This window comes from Mercenaria mercenaria, chromosome 4 (genome assembly GCF_021730395.1).
Source record: "Mercenaria mercenaria strain notata chromosome 4, MADL_Memer_1, whole genome shotgun sequence".
Lineage (NCBI taxonomy): Eukaryota > Metazoa > Mollusca > Bivalvia > Venerida > Veneridae > Mercenaria > Mercenaria mercenaria.
This window is the reverse complement of record NC_069364.1, coordinates 18,327,969-18,349,576: the sequence shown is the minus strand read 5'-3', so window position 1 is coordinate 18,349,576 and position 21,608 is coordinate 18,327,969. Positions and strand designations below refer to the sequence as shown.

General features: G+C 36.5%; 2 protein-coding genes and 1 long non-coding RNA gene across 3 annotated transcripts in view; 1 reads left to right on the top strand and 2 right to left on the bottom strand.

Annotated features, from left to right (window-relative positions):
• The window catches only part of LOC123551105 (zinc finger C3H1 domain-containing protein-like), a 45,441-nt gene extending 40,022 nt beyond the window's left edge, over positions 1-5,419 (top strand). The window contains exons 33-36 of the mRNA XM_045339806.2: positions 27-128; positions 441-480; positions 2,720-2,782; positions 3,912-5,419. Coding sequence (XP_045195741.2) covers positions 27-128; positions 441-480; positions 2,720-2,782; positions 3,912-4,031 — 325 coding nt within the window. The 3' untranslated portion in view covers positions 4,032-5,419. The remainder of the gene's footprint in view (positions 1-26; positions 129-440; positions 481-2,719; positions 2,783-3,911) is intronic.
• A 2,350-nt stretch (positions 5,420-7,769) lies between these two features.
• On the bottom strand, positions 7,770-11,673 carry LOC123551104 (uncharacterized). Its single transcript, XR_006686344.2, has 2 exons — positions 11,500-11,673; positions 7,770-8,514 (listed from the first exon to the last, which is right to left on the bottom strand). It is a non-coding gene; the product is annotated as an uncharacterized LOC123551104 (long non-coding RNA).
• A 2,867-nt stretch (positions 11,674-14,540) lies between these two features.
• Positions 14,541-21,270, bottom strand: LOC123551103 (uncharacterized). The gene is made up of 2 exons (XM_053540592.1): positions 21,249-21,270; positions 14,541-15,724 (listed from the first exon to the last, which is right to left on the bottom strand). Exon 2 carries the CDS (start codon positions 15,711-15,713, stop codon positions 15,213-15,215), a length of 501 nt encoding a protein of 166 aa, XP_053396567.1. The 5' UTR covers positions 15,714-15,724; positions 21,249-21,270; the 3' UTR covers positions 14,541-15,212.
• Between the last annotated feature and the right edge of the window lie 338 nt (positions 21,271-21,608).

The following is a 21,608-nucleotide window of genomic DNA, read 5'->3' as shown; positions in this document are numbered from 1 at the left end:
TCTGTTTGAATGTTGTATAATACCAGGTTGTGTGAGGAATATCTGCGACATGGAGATGACCAGAGAGCACTCAGTCTGTGTTATCCTCTACTTTGTGATGGGACACAAAATACACACATCTGGAAACTGTAATACCAGTTTTACCATCTTTACCTATAAATATATATTCCTCTGTCTGTCTTCAGTCAAAGTTACAAAGACAAGTCATTCAAACACACAGAAAATTAAATTTTCTAAAGTTTTCACTCACAAACAGAATTTCTAGACTAAATACTCCATCAAAATTAATTTGCTGTGAACAGCATATATTGTGAAATATTAACAATCTTGTCGTCTGATATTTAAAATATAAAATAATTTTGTGAAAGATTGATCTGCCATGCCATTTGCATACAATACAATGTACTAGTATAACACAGTTTTAGTTGCTATGATTTCAGTGCAACAACTTTGGCCATCAGACAAAGGTCACACACCCAGGTAAATCTATTTCCAAATTGCAAAAGCATTTTAGAAACTGTATGGAACTACAATTGCCTTTATACGTGGTACTTGCTTGGGTCAATAAAACTGGTTGGTGTTAAGATATTTGTTGTATGGTTAACTTTTTAGCTCACCTGTCACAAAGTGACAAGGTGAGCTTTTGTGATCGCGCGGTGTCCGTCCGTGCGTCCGTAAACTTTTGCTTGTGACCACTCTAGAGGTCACATTTTTCATGGGATCTTTATGAAAGTTGGTCAGAATGTTCATCTTGATGATATCTAGGTCAAGTTCGAAACTGGGTCACGTGACCTCAAAAACTAGGTCAGTAGGTCTAAAAATAGAAAAACCTTGTGACCTCTCTAGAGGCCATATATTTCATAAGATCTTCATGAAAATTGGTCAGAATGTTCACCTTGATGATATCTAGGTCAAGTTCGAAACTGGGTCACGTGGTTTCAAAAACTAGGTCGGTAGGTCTAAAAATAGAAAAACCTTGTGACCTCTCTAGAGGCCATATTTTTCATGAGATCTTCATGAATATTGGTCAGAATGTTTACCTTGATGATATCTAGGTCAAGTTCGAAACTGGGTCACATAGGGTCAAAAACTAGGTCATTAGGTCTAAATATAGAAAAACCTTGTGACCTCTCTAGAGGCCATATTTCTCAATGGATCTTCATGAAAATTGGTCAGAATGTTCACCTTGATGAAATCTAGGTAAAGTTCGAAACTGGGTCACATGGGGTTAAAAACTAGGTCAGTAGATCTAAAAATAGAAAAACCTTGTGACCTCTCTAGAGGCCATATTTTTCATGAGATCTTCATGAATATTGGTCAGAATGTTCACCTTGATGATATCTAGGTCAAGTTCCAAACTGGGTCATGTGGGGTCAAAAACTAGGTCAGTAGATCTAAAAATAGAAAAACCTTGTGACCTCTCTAGAGGCCATATTTCTCAATGGATCTTCATGAAAATTGGTCAGAATGTTCACCTTGATGATATCTAGGTCAAGTTCGAAACTGGGTCACGTGCGGTCAAAAACTAGGTCAGTAGGTCTAAAAATAGGAAAACCTTGTGACCTCTCTAGAGGCGATATTTTTCAATGGATGTTCATGAAAATTGGTCAGAGTGTTTATCTTGAAGATATCTAGGTCAAGTTCGAAACTGGGTCACGTGGGGTTAAAAACTAGGTCAGTAGATCTAAAAATAGAAAAACCTTGTGACCTCTCTAGAGGCCATATTTTTCATGAGATCTTCATGATTATTGGTCAGAATGTTCACCTTGATGATATCTAAGTCAAGTTTGAAACTGGGTCACGTGGGGTTAAAAACTAGGTCAGTAGATCTAAAAATAGAAAAAACCTTGTGACCTCTCTAGAGGCCATATTTCTCAACGGATCTTCATGAAAATTGGTGAGAATGTTCAGCTTGATGATATCTAGGTCAGGTTTGTAACTGGGTCATGTGCGGTTAAAAACTAGGTCAGTAGGTCGAAAAATAGAAAAACCTTGTGACCTCTCTAGAGGCCATATTTTTCACGAGATCTTTATGAAAATTGGTGAGAATGTTCACCTTGATGATATCTAGGTCAAGTTTAAAAGTGGGTCACGTGCCTTCAAAAACTAGGCCATTAGGTCAAATAATAGAAAAACCTTGTGACCTCTCTAGAGGCCATATTTTTCAATGGATCTTCATGTAAATTGGTCAGAATTTTTTATCTTGATGATATCTAGGTCACATGTGCTCAAAAACTAGGTCACTATGTCAAATAATAGAAATAATGACGTCATACTCAGTTCAACACTGGGTCATGTGGGGATAGGTGAGCGATTCAGGACCATCATGGTCCTCTTGTTCTCTTTGTTACTTGATTTGCAGAAAAACTAAATCGGGGATTGGGTGGTATTATATTCCTCTAAATCCAATTAGATTCATAGAAACAAAACCTGTTTTATATGGAAGGGAGAAGGGATTGCAAAGCTTCCTTTAAACTTGAATGAGTTACCAATAGCTGTAAACATTTGAAATATTCCATGAAACAACACATCACTAGAGGTCTAATACCTTGGATATTTTTAATTTGAAAGCTGCTAAATTGCCTATTGTTTTAGATATAGGAACATTTTCTGGTACTGTATGAATTGACAGTGTAATGTATGTTCTGGCATAAGGATTGCATGATTTGACAATATACGTTTCTTCTGGAAAAAAAAGCTTGTTTTGTTGTGCTTTCAGATTGAGAAGTTGTTCCGGAAAGCAGTACAAACAGTGCCTTACAGTCTGAATATCTGGAAAGATGTAAAATCTTAATATTTCTTCCATTAATTAGTTTATCTGAAACATCAAAATGTGCATTTTTAGCTCATCTGATTTTTGGAAAAAATCTACGAGGTATTGTCACTTGATCGTCGGCGTTGGTTAAAATTTTTGTTTAGGTCCACCTTTTCTCAAAAAACTGTAAGAGCTACAGCTTTGAAACTTTGCATACTTGTTAATCTTCATAAGGCAACTGTGTAAGCCTAGAACCATAACTCTGATTTGCATTTAGTCAAATTTATGACCCTTTTTGTACTTAAAAAATTTTGGTTTCTTGGTTAAAATTTTTGTTTAAGTCCGACTTTTCTCAAAAACTACAAGAGCTACAGCATTTAAACTTTGTACACATGTTTATAATCATTAGGGGACTATGTAGGCCAAGAGCCATAACTCTAACCTGCATTATGTTAGATTTATGGCCCTTTTTTGTACTTAGAAAATCTGAAATAATAACTCTTTTCTTACATATTGTTCAGCGCTTGCAGACAAGTGATGGCACCCATAGGCGGTGCTCTTGTTTAGATATTGTAGTCACTGATTGTCGAGTGTTATTTAGTGTGCACACACATTGATCAGTCTTGCTTTAATACTGAAATTTCATTACTATTTATAGCATATTTATAGTTACTGTACTGTAATAGAAAAATAATGCATGCTTATATGTTACTGGCTTTCATTGATGTTAAACCTTTGTAAACATGATAGTAAGCTCCATGTCTTTGTAGCACTTCGTATTCGTATAGTATAACTGTAGGTCGAGATCTCGTACAAATGTTTCACCTACTCGTTGATAAAGTATCATAAGACATTTGATAGTCTTTCGATAATTTTTATCAAGAGCTCATTTACTGCTTTGAATAATGACAGAAGATACTAGCTGAGTGAGTAACTTGGGTGAGGGATGCCTGTATTGTTGCTTACATAGTGTTTTGTCATCATTCTCATCATGTTACTATGGTTACACAAGTGTAGAAATCTCAACCTCGTGCAGTTCTGTTGTCAGAAGTTTATTCACTATAATGACAGTACAACTATTGGTGTGAAAATTCTTTCGATCATTATTTCACTGATTTTATGATTTTTAATGACAGCTTAAAACCTTTCCTTTCAGTATTTGATGTACCAGATGACACTAGGAAATTCAGGAAGGGAGACAATTCAGGCCGTATTGCAACACTGCAATCTCCTAGGCTTGAATATGGAAGAGTTACTCAAAGTTATCAAGTCTTGAAAAAGGCTTGGGGCTATCCATAGGGCTACCAAGACTTGTAGATTTCCAAAGATGGAAACTTAATAAGTCTTGGTAGCTCTTAACTAAGTTATTTCATGCCAGAAAGGCATCTATGGGATATTACTTGGTATTAACATTTGGGAATAACAAAAAGTCTTAGAAATGGTAAGTATATAAGATCAGTTCAGTATTAATTAGTGAGTGAACAAACTCATTTTGAAAGAGAGAAAAACCCTAGTCAATATATATTTTATAACTGAGCTGATCTTTATGAAACTTTTTTGTTGTGTTTATTTATTTGTGGTTAACAGTATATAGAGAAGAAATAACAGACTTTAGCCATATGATGACTGTACGCATTGTTGGAGGACTTGTTTACATCCGAAACTACAGAAAAACAGTTTATCATAGAATGAGCATGACTGAAAGCTGTATCTGTATGACAGTCACTTTAGCACCACTGACACTGGATAAAAACATGCAGGGCCAGGCTATATAGCAGGATTACTAAGAAAGTATCAAGTGCTATATTATTTTTGGGTTTAACTTTTTGTTATTTGACATGTTCTGTGAATAATATGTTTTATTTTGATATTTACTAATTATTCTTGGGTAATAAGTAATTTCTCAAGTGCTCAATACATTTTACTTCTTTATGAAAGCTGATTATTGAATAGATTTTATATATAAAAGCAGTATCGAAGTTTTCAGAAATCATTAATGAATCTATTAAAATGTTTTCTTTTGTAAAATCTGGTACATATTTCAAAATTCTTGTCTGTATTCTTTAACCATTACAGATTTATCAGTATTACAATTTGTGATAGTATGTTTCTATTCTTTTGTTATTATGAGCTGCGCCATGAGAAAACCAACATAGTGGGTTTGCGACCAGCATGGATCCAGACCAGCCTGCGCATCTACAGTCTGGTCAGGATCCATGCTGTTCGCTTTCAAAGCCTATTGCAATGAGAGAAACTGATAGCGAACAGCATGAATCCTGACCAGACTGCGCAGATGCGCAGGCTGGTCTGGATCCATGCTGGTCGCAAACCCACAATGTTGGTTTTCTCATGGCACGGCTCATATTGTTTTGATGGCAATATTCTGTTTTAATTTTATGTAAAATTCAAGGAAGCAATTTCCAGTTAATGCTTTATTTCCTGAATTCTAGTAAATTAAATTCAATTTGTTGACACTAAAATGTATGTTTTGTCATTGAAAAGCGTCGATTACAAAAACAATTAATATGGAAATTGCTTCTTTGAGTTTCAGATATATACATGTATTTATTCTATGCATAATTATGCATGTTCATCTGTTTATGGTGGAGTAACCTTCTGTACATAAATTCTTGTCAAAATAAATTGTTGTTTACAAAAGTTTAATATTGTTATTATTTACAACTATTTACACTAATTTTTCTGGAGGTAAAAAAAAAACACTTTATTATCGGGATAAACGCATTCATTGATTAATATGAACCACCTTTTATGGAGTATCGTCGAGAGAACCGTGCATCTTTCAGAAATCCCGAATAAGTACAAAAGGTTTCTGTCCGTTTGTTGTGGATTTAAGGCTCTTTTCATGGGTATCCCAACAGAAGGTTGGTGGTACTACCCAGTTGCTCGCCCGTGACGAAATAATACACGGAGAGGTTTCTGGAGTCTTTCGCCACCATCAAGAGCTGTAAAGTCGCCGTATGACCTATAATTGTATCGGTGTAACCATAAGCCCAAAACAAACAAAAAATCTTAGCACGTAAAGGCAGTCGATCTGTTGCTGTGTCCGAATTCTATCTCGAGAACCTGACAACTTCCCAACTTTAACCAGAGGTGGAGGAAGAATGACTGCGGACGTCTCGAGTCCTCTCACACAGAAGACATTTTGTCTCTCGTAGAGATCAACATTTAAGTCCTATAAGCGATGAAGACCACTTGAATTTCACAAGCTTTAGCTCTTAGATGCAGTGCATTGCCTTGCTAAATCTGTCCAGATGCAGCTTCTTGCAAATTGCAGTTTTTATACACCCGTTTGAAAAAAAAAAGACCGTGTAATGGCAATCATAGTGTCCGTCTGAATGTCAACATTTCTTTTTCCGGACTCTTGAAGAAAATATAATAGCTACAGCTTTCAAACTTTACAGGAAATGTAGGCACTATTTGATGAGGATCCCTATTGTTTTAGGGGTCAAATATCAACTTCAAGGTCACAGTGACCCATAGACTGAAAATAGTTTCCATACTAATTAAGTCACAAAGCTTTCAAACTTCATACAAAGGTGGTTGAGTACTACTGGAGGAAAATCCCTATTCATAGCATTACTTGGCACTACTTTAGGATCTATATTCTTTCTTGGGTCTGTAGGCTAAAGGTCAAGGTCACATCCGAGAGACGGACTGTAAATCAGTAAGTAAGTGTAATAGCAGGGACATATCCTTAGTAATGGCCCCTGTTTTCAAACTTTTGTTCTTTCTGTTAAGTTTCTTGATACTGTTTCTTAGAATCCCCTTTCCTACACTCCATCCTAAGAATTAAGAATTTTAAAGCCCATTTTACTACCCTTTCATATTCTGCTTGCCAACCCCGTTAGGCGGAGCACACATTAAATGGAATCTTTGGACTACCAATATTTATTCAATCATGGGCTAATTCCAGATCGGGGTCGAACTTAACTAGGGCAATATCGAGCATAATGTCGTGTTCCTGTCATACAGGCTACGGAAAGCTGCATGCATGCTCTGTCAATACGGTACACGCCATTAACTGAAGGTAGCGCCACTGGTACTCTGCGGCCCGATAATGAAGCACCACTCGTGATTTGACCATTTGAAATTCTTTTCATTTATAGTCGCCAAATAACCCGCAGCTTTTGATTTAAAATATTCAAAAGTTGCCGATTACATTTAAAAAATATGTTATTGGCAAATTCTGGATATTTTAAAGAACCATTTAAACCGAATGGATTATTTGTTGACTATACATAAAGAATTTCAATAAGGAGAAAAAATGTTTTGTCAAATCACTGCGGCTAGTCAAAAAAGCGGCTATATGTCCAGCTGCAGGGTACCTGAAAAATACGCTATGATCTTTCTCCGCACAGCGGAAATGATTATTTTTTATTCAAATCTGTTACTTCGGAGAAAGACTACAATAAAATACAGTGCTTCCTCTCTACAACAACACCTTTTGGGAGACGGAAATTTTGGTTGTTGTTCGGAGAGTTGTTGTAGAGAGGTAAAATAAAGAACAATAAGCACGTTTTGGAGTCGGTTGCAAGTGTTGTTGCAAGGAGGGCATTGTTGTTCAGAGGGCCGTTGTAGAGAGGGCGCACTGTATTCAAACTAGCTACACCGATCACATTCGTGGTGCTGAAAATACCGTATTGCTCATTTAATTTTTACATCGATTTTTGTACAGTTGATAAATTGCCCAACAAAGTAACATCGATTTTTCTAGCCACTATCCAATGTTAAGCGGCGGCGAAAAATTAAAAACAAACATGGCCTTGAACGCGAGGCTTCCGTGGGGAAATTCAATAAATTTTCTTTGTTATGATGCATGAAACATAGTAAACAAGAGGAATTATGTTGTATCCGACGCAGAGTTCACGGTCAGGCTAAGTCAAGGAGTCACAACAAGAAGGTCAAATGAGGGTCAGACTTGAATGAATGGTTAGTACGCTCCGAGGATAAAGATCAAGTGACATGCGGTCCTTTCACGTCGGAAACAACGAGAAACAAAACTAATTTTTATTTCACAAATATAGAAACACTGTTTTGAAAACACACAAAAAATATATAAAACACTATAATTGCCGAATCTAACAATTTATTTTCAAATATGTCTGCCTATATTGTGTCTTTCTAAAACGCTGCAAGTCCGTTTCTTTGCATCACCGCTGAATGGTCCCAGGGTCTCAGCAAATATAAGTTTTAGTTGTGGTTCACACATCTTTGCTTTCACAACTAAGCCAATGCCGCGTTATAAAAAGCCCCCAATATTATTCCGGCAGACATCCCGACGAGACTTCCAAACACAACACCGCCGGCTTGAGCCGTTCCGTACGCTATTGCCGCGCCAGTCGCCGCCCCAACTACCGATAACTGATCAACCCGCACTTGACATCGATTATATCGTAGTCTATAGCAACGGTCCCATATTTTATAACCATCTGTCTCATTCTTTGTTGCTAAATAAGTTAATATAGGCCCCATTGCGGCGCCTAGAATTACCCCGCCCGTACCAGCACGGGTCATTTTCTCTTGGACCCCTGCCCAGTTTCGGGTCTCTGGTCGAACTGCAGCCGTAATTGGTCCAACTAGAACGGTTCCCAGTAAACCGAAACTTTGAACAGTTTTTACAGTCACGTGTGTATATAACTCTAGTTTTGGATGCCCGATCCTTTGCATGGCTTCATCGTCCAGCTTTGCGCCACACATGTTTTTGATCCATTCGCCACCCATATTGTTGTTCACACAGTCTAAAATGAGCAAAAAATAGTTTTCAGCAACGTACTAGTACTAGCCAGGGAATATTGACGACGTTTATTCTGCCAGAATCCGTGTCAGTTTTTATTCATCTGGAAACCAATGCAACAAATTTTATGAACAAAGGAACATAAAATGAACGTTTAATATCACTGACAAAGACCTGCAGTAAATACCGATTTTATATATATTTCTTTTGTAAATTCCAGACAGGGCTTGTGTTCCAGATAGGACTTATCGATAAATCCAGATATGACCTACAGTAAGCTTTGACTTGGTGGTCATCAAACATTATTTGTACAAATACAATTTATCCAGGAAAATTATATCAGTTCTCTGAAACAGCTAGTAATATTTGCAATATAATGTGTAGAATATGGCTCATTATTACACGTTTTTCAGTGAATAATCAAACTATTAGAGTGAAAAATATCTGGTACTTTCTCCTTGAAAAATATCAGATATACTTTTCACTGGTAAGAAACTATAAAATGGGTAAAGTTAGTCAAACATGAAATAAAAAGAAAATGTGTTTGTTTTACTTGCAAGATCAAAATATCTTTCACTCATGAACAACATATCTTACATTTTCACTCGTGGTGCCACTCGTAAACATATTGCATATTGTGGTGTTCACTCGTGAAAGATGTTTCAATCTCGCACTGAAACAAACAAATATCCTCTATATATTTGGACATATATGACGCTCTTTCACTATGGATTGCACGTATGTAGTGGGTAACATAGTTTGAATAGACATAAATATATCGGAAATGTCCAAATTTAATAGTTTTATATTATTCATGACTGTAGGGATAACGCATGATTTTTCGTGTTATAACATCTGCAGAATCCCGAGGGATTGGTTGGTACCCAAGGGTTCAATAGCATGTCCTTATCTCTGGTCCGGCCCAACAAGCCCGTTCAATTCTGGACCGGACCGGACCGGACCAGACAGGTCAGGCTAGGAGAGGTCCTAATTCTCAATGATAGTTGATAAATTAACATAAGAGGCCCAAATGGGCCTAAGTCGCTCACTTGAAGAAAACCTTATCCATCTGACTTTGCTTCTATCTAAATTTGGTGAAAATCCTTTAAACTTTTCATTAAAACAAAAGTTATTTAAAAGTTCTTTTCTTTATATTTTGCTGTCACGCATCAAAAACGCATAACCATCAGAAGAAATCATTTAAAATATTTCTATTTTAACTCTAGTGGCCCCTAAAAGAGCCCAAGTAACCCCATTTGAACACATTTGGTGTAAGACCTTATAATGATGTTACAGACCAAGTCTGATGAAGATACATCAAGCGCTTCATGGAGAAGAAGTACTTTAAAGGTATTTCTATTTTAAGCTCTAGCGGCCCCTAAAAGGAAATAAGAGCCCGCAACTGAACAAACATGGTAAAAGACCTTATAATGATGCTCCAGACAAGGTTTGATAAAAGGGACCAAGTGTCTCCAATTGAACAATTTGTTGGAGGAACTTGCAATAATGCTACAAATCAAGTTTGATGAAGATCCATCAAGTGGTTCATGAAAAGAAGTCATTTAAAAGCATTTCTGTTTTTTAAGTCTAGCGGATCCTAAAAATGGCCAAGCCCACCCCCCCACCCCCCAACCACCACCACCACACCCACACCCACCCTTTCCCACCGCAATTGAACAAATAATTTTGAAGAGGACATTATACTGATGCTGCAGACCAAATGCGATGAAGATCCATTCAGCGGTTCATGATAAGTAGTCATTAAAGGTATTTTTATTTTTAGCTCCAGTGGCCTCTAAAAGAACAGCTCCCATTCGAATACATTTTTAGAGGACTACAGACCAAGTTTGATGAAGATCCATCTAGCTGTTCTTGAGAAGAAGTCGTTTAAAAGTATTTCTAATTTCAGCTCTAGTGGACCCTTAAAGGGGCTAAGTGCCCCCAATCGAACACATTTGAGAAAGGACCCTCTAGACAAGGTTTGATGAAGATCCATCAAGCAATTCATGAAGATGCTATCTAAAGTTATTTCTACTTTTTGACTCTATCTGCCCCTAAAAGGGGCCAAGTGCCCCCAACTGTATAAAGTTGGTGAAGGACATTATAATGATGCTATAAATCAAGTTTGATGGACATCAGTCCAGTGGTTCACGAAAAAGGAGTCATATAAAGGCATTTCTAATTTTAGCTCTGGTAGACCCTAAAAGGGACCAATCGTCCCCATATGGACAAAATTAGGATATAACCTTATAATGATGCTGCAGATTAAGTTTGATGAAGATGCATTGTGCGGTTCATGAGAAGAAGTCTTTTAAATGCATTTCTAATTTTAGCTCTACCCTTAAAATGGGCCAAGTGTCACCATTTGAACAAAACTGGGAGAGGACCTTATAATGATGCTACAGACCAAGTTTGATGAAGATCCATCAAGTGGTTCATGAAAAGAAGTTCTTTAAATGTTTTTAGAGCATACCACTGAACAAGTTAAACTTTGTTGTAATTCTGACCAGTAGTTTCAGAGGAGAGGATGTTTAAGCAAAAATGTAGACACAGGACACAGGATGATGGACGACGGACGATTGACTCCAGACCATCCACTTATACTAATAGCTCACCCTGAACAAAGTTCAGGTGAGCTAAAAAGTAAATACATGTGTGGCATTTAAACCTGGTTTATTTTCTCATCGAGTAACCTGAAAAGTATGTTCTCATCGAGTAACCTGAAAAGTCTGTCGTCCAACATTTCGCATTTGAAAGTAAGTCTAATGTAACTAAGATATATGTCTGGCGTGTTTGACGACACCAAACAAGAAATTAGAACAAACAGATAATCTTCACCTACTATAACTTAAAATCGTACAAAAACTGTGACAAAGTATCGAGTCAGTACACTCGGGGTCACTGACCTGTTCTGAATTAACTCGCTCCTATAATTAATGCAACATTTACGTGCAAAACTAATGAAAACTATTGTGAAGAAAACACTTACTGTTGGTGTATTACTTTCCAATGTGAAGGTAAAATTTCATAACTTATCAACGCAGGTATTCAAATACATCTTTATTGACACATCAACCGCAACGAGGAGCAAATATAAGAAGCCCTATATTAAACCCAGGCAGATCAAGATATTTTCAAAATATAACTACATGTATGTATCATATTTAAGTGACATTGTAAGTGCGTACAGATAAAAAGATGAGTTATGAAATAATACGCGGAGGGACACCCGTCGGAGCGACGTTAAACTCAACAAAACAACACAAACAAAGGGAGGGTTGGGCTCACATCGACCTATTTTCACTCACCACGTTTTTTTTCAGTGTCATGTATATATAGCAAGTTGAAATGAAATATTTCAACCCAACTGTGGGCGAGTAGCTTTAAAAGTTTAAAATTTATACAATGTATTACACTTAATCGCATTTCAAATGCATAAGTTTTTTTCACTTCCTATCTATGCAACCTATTATTATTTCATTTTCATTCAATTCTCTATTTAAACGAAAACAAAAAGGGAGATAACTCAATAGACAGACAAGACAGAATTATGAAACTTGCGCTCTGAACTTCCTCTCACTACCATTAATTAACATGAATCCTTTCAGAGTTTCAATACTATGTGCGGAGTAAAAAATAAGTACGAACCAAAAAGTGTGAAAAAAATGTGTTATGAACATCTTACACCGTATCAACACCAGACGGCTTGTGAAAATTTAAGATATGGGGTTATATTTTTGTCTAAAGGCTACCAGTTACTAGTAAAACAGAAAGTGCCAATATCTGCCTACAAGATAAAAACAATGAAAGGGGGTGTTCTTTGGCAACTAATGCTGATAAGATTTAGCCTGCTGGCGGCAGGAGGTTTTGCCTTTGCGACCAGAGCAGACCAAGATCTGCATGCACTAATCATTTTCAATGAACATTCCTTTGAATAATAAGTGGTACTGCCCATATTGATTGATGGACCAGTCCATTTTAGAAATTTAGCAGGGTAAAGTTTACAATGTATCTACACAGTCCTTTCATTACATCAAGTTTTAATTCCCAGCTTCAAATCTATAAAAGATATTAATGAAATTATGCGAAACAAAGTGAAAAGTGGGAGATAAATTAACAGGGATTTAAGTGAGTTATGTCTCTTACATACTGAATAGCAGATACAATGTTGTTACAATGAGTTTGGCGGGTGGCGGGAGGGGGGATTTGTGTGGTGGCGGTGACGGAATATCAAGAATATCAAAGGTGATTTTGGTAGGCGGATGGGGTCGGGCTACTGGAGGCGGGGAGGTAGGAGGGCAAGTAGTTTGGGTTGTTTCACGCTGTACATCGTCTTATCATCACCTACCTATATTCAAACTTTCAAGTCATTTTTAAGTCGTGCTCCGGACACGAAATATAAAGGGGAAAAATGGCATTTGAGCTCGATTTGTGACCTTGACCTTTGAGCAAGGTCACTTCAGTGATACATTTCTGTAAGTTTTGGCCAAATCTCATAAACTTGGGGCTTTGTATTCATGTAGATAAAGATACAGCGCTCTTGCAATTTCAGTGAAAACTTATATCACCGGTAAAATCTAGTTAAGTCTGGGCGCATATACTTGACGTCCTGTCCGTCTGTCCGTCCAAAAGATTTAATAAATCCTACTGCTATATTAACCCTCAATAGCTAATATATATCTGTGCATATACGTATTAAAGGCAACAGAAGTTGTTTAGACTGTACTATATACATGTACCAACTGTTAAAAAAATATATACATATATTCTTAAGGCGCTTTATATGCTAAATTCTGAAAAAAGAAATTGATCCTTCACCGGTACAGATACAGGAAAATCTGACAAGAGGATCAAAGCAAAAGAATTTAAAGCCCTCTCCCCCATCCCCACATCCCCACTCCCTCACACACACATCCCTACATAAATGTAGAGAGAGACAGAGCTAGAGAAAAGTCCAGCTAACAGTACTGAACGGAATCATATTTTGTCTTTGCTGAATTCTGGGGAACGCCAGCGATACACTTAAAGGCTCTGAAATACTCATATTCATATGGCTGTATATTTTTCCCTCTGCGAGGTCATCCAGCAGTTGCAAGCTCAGTGCTACGTAACTTGGGGCGTGAAGTAGTTTTTTTTTTTTGTATAGTATTACGCAAGTAATATCCCAACTGTGCTTGCATGCATGTGGTATTTTACTGTACTTAAGAACAATTTCATTCATCTTTTGGTATTTCATTTCGAGCCGCGTTTTAATTACGTTTGTTGTTTGTTTTCATGGTTGGGATTATGACCCAACCCACATGAACTATGTTTATACAGGTCTATGTAGTGTAAATGACTTCTTCCAGCTGTGGCGAAAGAACGTATTTGCAATGATTCATTCTAGCCATCTGTCGCTGTATGAGTCAACATCGCATGCATCACAATAAAATCAAATCCTAATGAATATCTCAGATTATTTTGTATTTCATGTACATAAGACTTATAAATTACATATATCGGATCAATTAAACACAACATGCTGGACAGATGTTCATAAAATATGGCTGAATCACAAGAATGAAGGGTGGAATTAATTAACATACAACTGTTATGTTTAGATCACCTAAATAATCAAACTTCCATCTAAATAATAATATAAAAAGCAAGTGTGGAGTTAGAAAAGTTGTTGGAGTATATTTCTAACTGACCGCCACACATCTCGTAATATATTTCCAAAAATATTCAGGAGTTTGTAATATATCAATGATGGTAATATAACCTGAAAACAGTCTTACAAAAACAGGATATTTATATAATTACGGTACTGACTTTTGAAGTGACCCATCCCGAAAACACGAAATATTCTTATATCAGTACATTTCTAGCAATCGTGTGCAACATGCGCATGGATCGGTACAAAGATATTGAATGTACACATTCGATATCAATCATACGTTCAAAATAGGGTTAGTGTCGAAGTAAGGGCAGCTGCTCAAAGAGGTCATTTTAGTATTTGGCTGGACTGTTAATGCAATACAAACCCACTGAAACATTCCATAGCTATAATTGTTCAAATTCATATAAAATAAGTACATTTGAATTATGCAACAAGGGAGGTAATTTTCTTTTACATTTCGAAATACTCTCGTTAAATGTCTCTGAAATTGTTTGATATAACGTTATGTTTATATTTAAAAAATAACTGAATCTATTTATTTCAATGAAAATTGTAGTAATCTACAACAACAGGATTGTGGTTTTACTGACAATGTCCCATTTTAATAGAATGAGCGACAACTCTCAATACAATTCTCTACGCCAACAGTTGATCATTTTGCAGCCTCCACCAAATGCGATTACACAAATGAAGCACACATCCTCCGAATAAAATAGTTTCAATTTGAAAATGAAGGTATTTCACAATCTGCAAGGATTTTTCTCAATGATTTTGTACAAAAATCGCTCCTCTCCTAAATGTATTGCACATTTTGACATACTTGTTCCAGAAAGGGTGACGCTTATATACCGTTTCGATACCTCTTTCCTCTCTTCCGACATCTTAACCTAATATGGACACCATTATATTTTCTCGTTTCTCGGATGGGGTTCTTATATTAATCTAATACACATGTATGTATTTTAAATCTAAAACTAATGCATTATGACATTTCTATAATATTATGACATCTGAAGTAAGTCTGAAATTTAAAACATACTGGATCACTTTTCTTTCTTCATAGTGTTGTTCACAATCGCCGCCGCCAAAATTCCAGACGACATCCCCACAAGCCCGCCAAATAGAGCACCGCTTGATGTCGCTGCACCCACAGCAGCGCCACCTACACCTCCGATTACCGAAGCTTGGTCGACCAACACTTGACCACGGTTATAACGTAATCTGTAACATCTGTCCCATATTTTGTAAGAATCTTCTTCGCTTCTGATTTTCATGTATGTTATCACAGGTCCCATTACAACCCCCAAAAATAAGCCCCCTCTTCCACAACGGGTTATTTTATGTTTAACCCCCGGCCAGTTTCTGGTTTCCTTCTTCGCAGCTGCAGCAATTGGACCAACTAGAATGGTTCCCAGTAGCCCGAAACTTTGTATTGTTTTGATGGTAACGTGCGTAGTTAATTCTAACTTAGGATTTGGCACCCTCTGCATCGCCTCGTCGTCTAGTGAGGCCCCGCACATGTTCTTGAACCATTCTGAACTCATTACGGACAATTCTGAAATTTTAGAAGTGTAAAAGTTAAATAAGGCAAGTAGCATATAACTCGCCCGTCTGAAATGCAAGGGGTATAACTCTACTATACAAACCAACCGACGGGCTTAATACCACATCATCTCAAACTTTAAGATCATAAAAAAGTATTAAGCACTTTAAAAAAGTTTACTTGAACCACTTTACAAGTGATAACCAAGCTGGTTTTCAGACCTAAGTTCGGAGAAAGAAAATGGTATAGATCTGCGTTGAACACCGGGCCAACCATTATACGTGAAGCAGGAGACCAGGCCGGGAGTTGAAATGGTATATAGAACGTGGCCTTTAGTATTAACAAGTGTTTTCTATAATCTGATCTGACCTATTTTTGGACCGCAGATAACCCATTTCGAACTTGAACTATATACGCCTTGCAGGTGCCCGCCACAAAATTTACAATCGTGTAAAATGCAGCTTAACTTCCAGTCTTGTTTTAATCCTTGCATGGTCTGTCCTGTTCTAGTCCAAAATGTCCAATATTTTAATCGGGCCGAGCCAGGTAATACCTAAAGCTGCAGTCACACATACGGGTATGTCCGTGCGTTGAGGTACGGTGCGGATAGGATTAGTCTGTGGGTGTATTACAACGGAGCAGTACGTCTTAGTACGGGAAAAATAATGAGAAACAGGAAACAAACAAAACAATACAGGACGCGAATAAGTACGGATAGGTACGAGGTACTACGTTGAATTACATTTTACTGCGCCTTGCAACTTGCCCAGCGCACGGACGGGTCTGCGGTAAACTACGCTTAACTTTAACATTGATTTCCATGCAGAACTCTGGTTGCCATGGCAACCGAAAGGAAAAACTTTAAAAATCTTCTTGTCCAAAACCACAGGGCCTACTTGGCTTTGATATCTGGTGTGTAGCATCATCTAGTGGTCCTCTACCAAAAGTGTTAAAATTATCCCCCTAGGGTCAAATATGGCCCCGCCCCGGGGGTCACATGGTTTATATAGACTTATATAGGGAAAACTTTGAAAATCTTCTTGTACAAAACCACATGGCCTAGGGCTTTGATATTTGGTATGTAGCATCATCTAGTGGTCCTCTACAAAGATTGTTCAAATTATCCCCCTAGGGTCAAATATGGCCCCGCCCCGGGGGTCCCAAGTTTTACATGGACTTATATAGGAAAAAAGTTTAAAAATCTTCTTGTCTGAAACCACAACACCTTTGATATTTGGTTTGTATCATTGTCTTATGGTCCTCAACCAAAATTGTTCAAATTGTACCCCTTGGGTGAAAAGAGGCCCTGCCCTGGGGGTCCCAAGTTTTATATAGACTTATATATATAGGAAAAAGCTTTAAAAATATTCTTGTCTGAAACCATACCACCCAAGCTTTTGATATTTGGTATGATGCATTGTCTAGTAGTCCTCTACCAAAATTGTTCAAATTATGCCCCTGGGATCAAAAGAGGCCCCGCCCTGGGGTCACTTAGTTATTATGTGAGTTATATAGGAAAATACTTAAAAAATCATCTGATCATATTTCCAAGACTGTTTAATTGTAATTAACTGATGACCCCAAATAATATGATGTCACTTGACTGTGTCCTTGACCTACTGACCTACTTTCTTTTCTTTTAGATACAGCCTTGAAATTTTGATGACATACACAGTTTTGCACACAAATCGTAAAACTGAATTTCATTGACCATGAATGTGACCTACTGACTTTCTTAACATTTTATCATCAGTTTGACATTTGAAACATGTAGCTCATATTACTCAGGTGAGCGATCCAGGGTCATCATGGCCCTCTTGTATAGCTATTATTTTGGTTAGGCAAAGGGAGGTAATATTAATTTCACAAACTTGCATTTCTAATGAATTTTGGCAAAATATATACTTGTCAGTGTAAATCGTTGACAACTTAAACACAACAGTGCTTAAATTCATATCATTCATTAGACATATGAGCCGCGCCATTCGAAAATCAACATAGTGGGTTTGCGACCAGCATGGATCCAGACCAGCCTGCGCATCAGTCTGGTCAGGATCCATGCTGTTCGCTAATGGTTTCTCTAATTGCAGTACTTAGGCTTTAAAAGCGAACAGCATCGATCCTGACCAGACTGCGCGGATGCGCAGGCTGGTCTGGATCCATGCTGGTCGCACACCCACTATGTTGGTTTACTCATGGCACGGCTCATATGTTAGATAAAATATGTTTATTGAATTCATACTTGCTAAAATAACGCTATCTTGGTTGAGCAACCAGGATAGGAAAATCAAATTTTAAAATACTTCCAGTGAAAACATAACATGTATTGAGAACACAAAAAAAAGTGTAAATGATTAGTCAAATACATTAGTTGACCAAAATCTGGTTAACCACCTTTAATGAAAACTGTCTATTTAAAGTTTATTACATATCTTATCCTTGCGGCTAATGTGGTTGCAGAAAAAGTATGATCCTTATTTATTTAAAGAATCACTGAAACTAAACTGATGTTGATATAATTAATACTTCTCCGTTAAAATTTTGTGTTATTACATGCAGTTTCATTTATTTCAGTTCATGCCTTTAGAGAAATAAAATATGAACAGCTGACCTGTATATCGGTTTATATTTTGTCTGGACTGACATTGTCTTGCCTAAACCTCGCCAAAAACTGGACTCAAACCCATACAGAGCCCATATAAACTCCGCTAAATATCATCTCGGGCGGACGTGCAGAGTCCCTTTTATCAAATTTTAATATTGCATATCAGCTTATATTAATAATAAGCAATATGTATATGCGAGGGGATGTACGTATACTGTCTAACTGCTACGCCCTCGCACTTCTATATATATTTTTGCTATATCGATTTTTGCCGAGTATGTAAACGTGAGATAACACTCGTACAAAACTAGGTCATGAAATGTTTACATTAATATATGGAAGGCCATTTCTGCCATGTATTTACCTCATTTCTAACACGAGATATGGCAACGTTTGCACGTATGAAACAGAATACCACGTGCTTACGTGGCAGTCGAGTAGATTGATATTAATATGGTCTTTATTTATAACTGATAAAGATGAACGCATTCCTACAATGATATGTCAGTAATACAACCATAACATTTACTTGACAACTGGTTCACTTATACTAGATAATAAACTAATTTATACAGAACAATCCAACTGACACATTTTCTGAAATTATTAGTACATGTATATGAAGAAATTGTCAAAAGTATTGTGAAGTTAAAAACGTGCAATTATATGGTTCTTAATAAAAGAATTACCCATTGTTTTTCATGTATATTACGTTGATATCAAATATGTTCGCAAGAAACGTACAGCTTGTAAGAGCTACTTTCAAGCGATGTAAATACTTGAGTATTGTTTAAATAAAAATTTAATAACTTTCGTCCCCAACAAATGAGTGTCAGAATGGCGAAATTGGGTAATACCTATTAAAAAATTATCCTGGGCCACGACCGAAATTGCGATAATACCGGGGAAATATAGCGGTGTCTACGTGGTTTTTAAAGCAGAGAATTAATTTGTATAAATGAAATATTTCAGTCGCTGAAAACAGAAAATATTGAAAATTTACAGGACAACGCAGTATCAAAATATCTGCCAGGATACATCTGGGGGAGAATACTGAACTTACTGTATTTATTTGTAAGAACTTCATTTTGTAATCGTTGAAGGAAACATATGTCGCCGCATCTATCCTTGGCAAACTTGAATTCAAAAATGTTGAAATAATTCCCAGGAAGTCTTATGAGACACTCAGTTGTAGGCCTACACAAATATTGTGACGCCGAATGTATGTCGAACAGTAAATATAATCTATTTTATCGTTTTTTACCTTTGATAAAGTCTGACTTTGTTGTTTATTTTCGTTCAAACTATGAATTCATCACAGTGGACAGAAAATGTTTATACTAAGTACCGGTAGTGCGAAGTTGCGAACTGATGTATTCTAATTACACTAGAGAAAGCATTGCACATTTACGTCCAGAACGGCTTCCCATATTCATCAAAACTGAAACTCCTATAAATAACCGCAGCAACGGAAACAATCAAATCTTGAAATTCTGCGTTCTTTACAGCGAAAAATGAACATTTAATGATGGGGAATAAAGGAAGAGTTACTTACGACAATATCCGATGTAAAAATCACAAAGTTTTACAGATCAATATTTAGATAATTCTAATATTAACGCACACAAATCTTGAACCGCTACGGCCTTAATTGCAACCAAAGTCAAGGTAAAGGAAGAAATCTAGAACAAGGGTTTATTCAAACAAAACTCCAAGTTCACACACCGTGTCTGATAAAAAAAAATGCAGCGTTTACATAAAAATATCGCGATATTTTGAGGTGGCACATGAAAGACCTTACTTGACGGTGCTATTTGGGTTTCTTTAAAAAAAAAACTATTAGAACAGCGGAATCGAGCACTTTAAATATTGCTGAACTTTTTTCTTTTCTTCTTTTTGCCCATCAGTGGCTATTATTTGTGGATATGCTTATTATTACTTGAAGGGTTGTACATTTGTTGACAGACTTGTAATATTACCTTGACACATTTTATATCTAATTTTAAATTAAACTAGATACCGGTCGCAAAAGTATATAGTTACCCGATATCAAAAAAGAGGCATGTTTTCAACCACACAGCTGATCAAAATGCTTCTAATTACAAACAAACCAATGCTAAATTAGATACACTGTACTTACTGCCTTTCCTCATGTTTTAAGTAAGACTGTTAAAACTTCTGCCAAACTGGCAAGGATTCCATTCGAACAAGCAGCTTTCATTTGTACCAAATTTATGAAATTCATAGAGTCTACCAAAACAACATGAACGTCACGATGTAACTTTTCTATTCTGACAGATTTATTAAATTAGTTGAACTTGTGCAAAGAACTTTACCTTTCTTTTTTGTTTTGTTTTGTGATCTCCTATTTTATGATACAATAACACGCTATTGTTTTAATATACCTCTTGATATCACTTTAACTGTAGACGTATTTTCTAATGTCAATAAATGATTTATAAAGATGACAAAAAATTGAACAAACATATAAGCTTGTAAGGTCAATGAAGTATGGTAGGTGCGGTTTGTAAAACCCCTGGTTTGTAATTCAAGCCTATAGTTTTGCAGTCACTGATATTTTATCATGCATTAAGTATATTAACGTGTAATTCATTCCAAACCTAATGCGTATTTCAGTTTAGACTATTTCATGATTTACCTAACTCTAGACGCAAGTTCTTGATTTTTGCCAGGAATTGATAATAAATTAAGAATTAATAAGAAACAGAATCGTAACTGACAGTTTACTTGTGAAATAATACATCACCCTGATAATATCAAACACTAGTATAAGCCGGGTCTTTCAAATACAGGATATTATTGAAAAGGTAAATGATTATTCTAGATCTCTTTAACTGACATCAATGAATGAATTACTGATACATTAAAAAGAATTAATACATTTTGATGAAATAAAATCTACAGCCGAACCTGCTTTAACAGCCGTCTGTATTTAGCAGCCACTTGCATACATTAAGCAGCAAGCTAACTTCAACTTCCCAAATTAACTATGTGTTCTAATCTTAATTTGTGTTAAGCATCCACTTGTCTAAGCAGCCAGACTGTATCGCACCTTCGGCTGGCTGCTTGATACATGTTTAACTGTATACATACACTGTATATTTCTTGCATATGGCGTACAGGATGTCAGTGACAATAGTTCTATATGGTGCCTTTAAGAGTAATATAAAATTCGTAAAAAATGATATTTATTGTCACGTTTAATTGTACTGTACGATATCCCGATATATAAAGAAGTCATAAATCAATATCTTTATATATAATCAATTA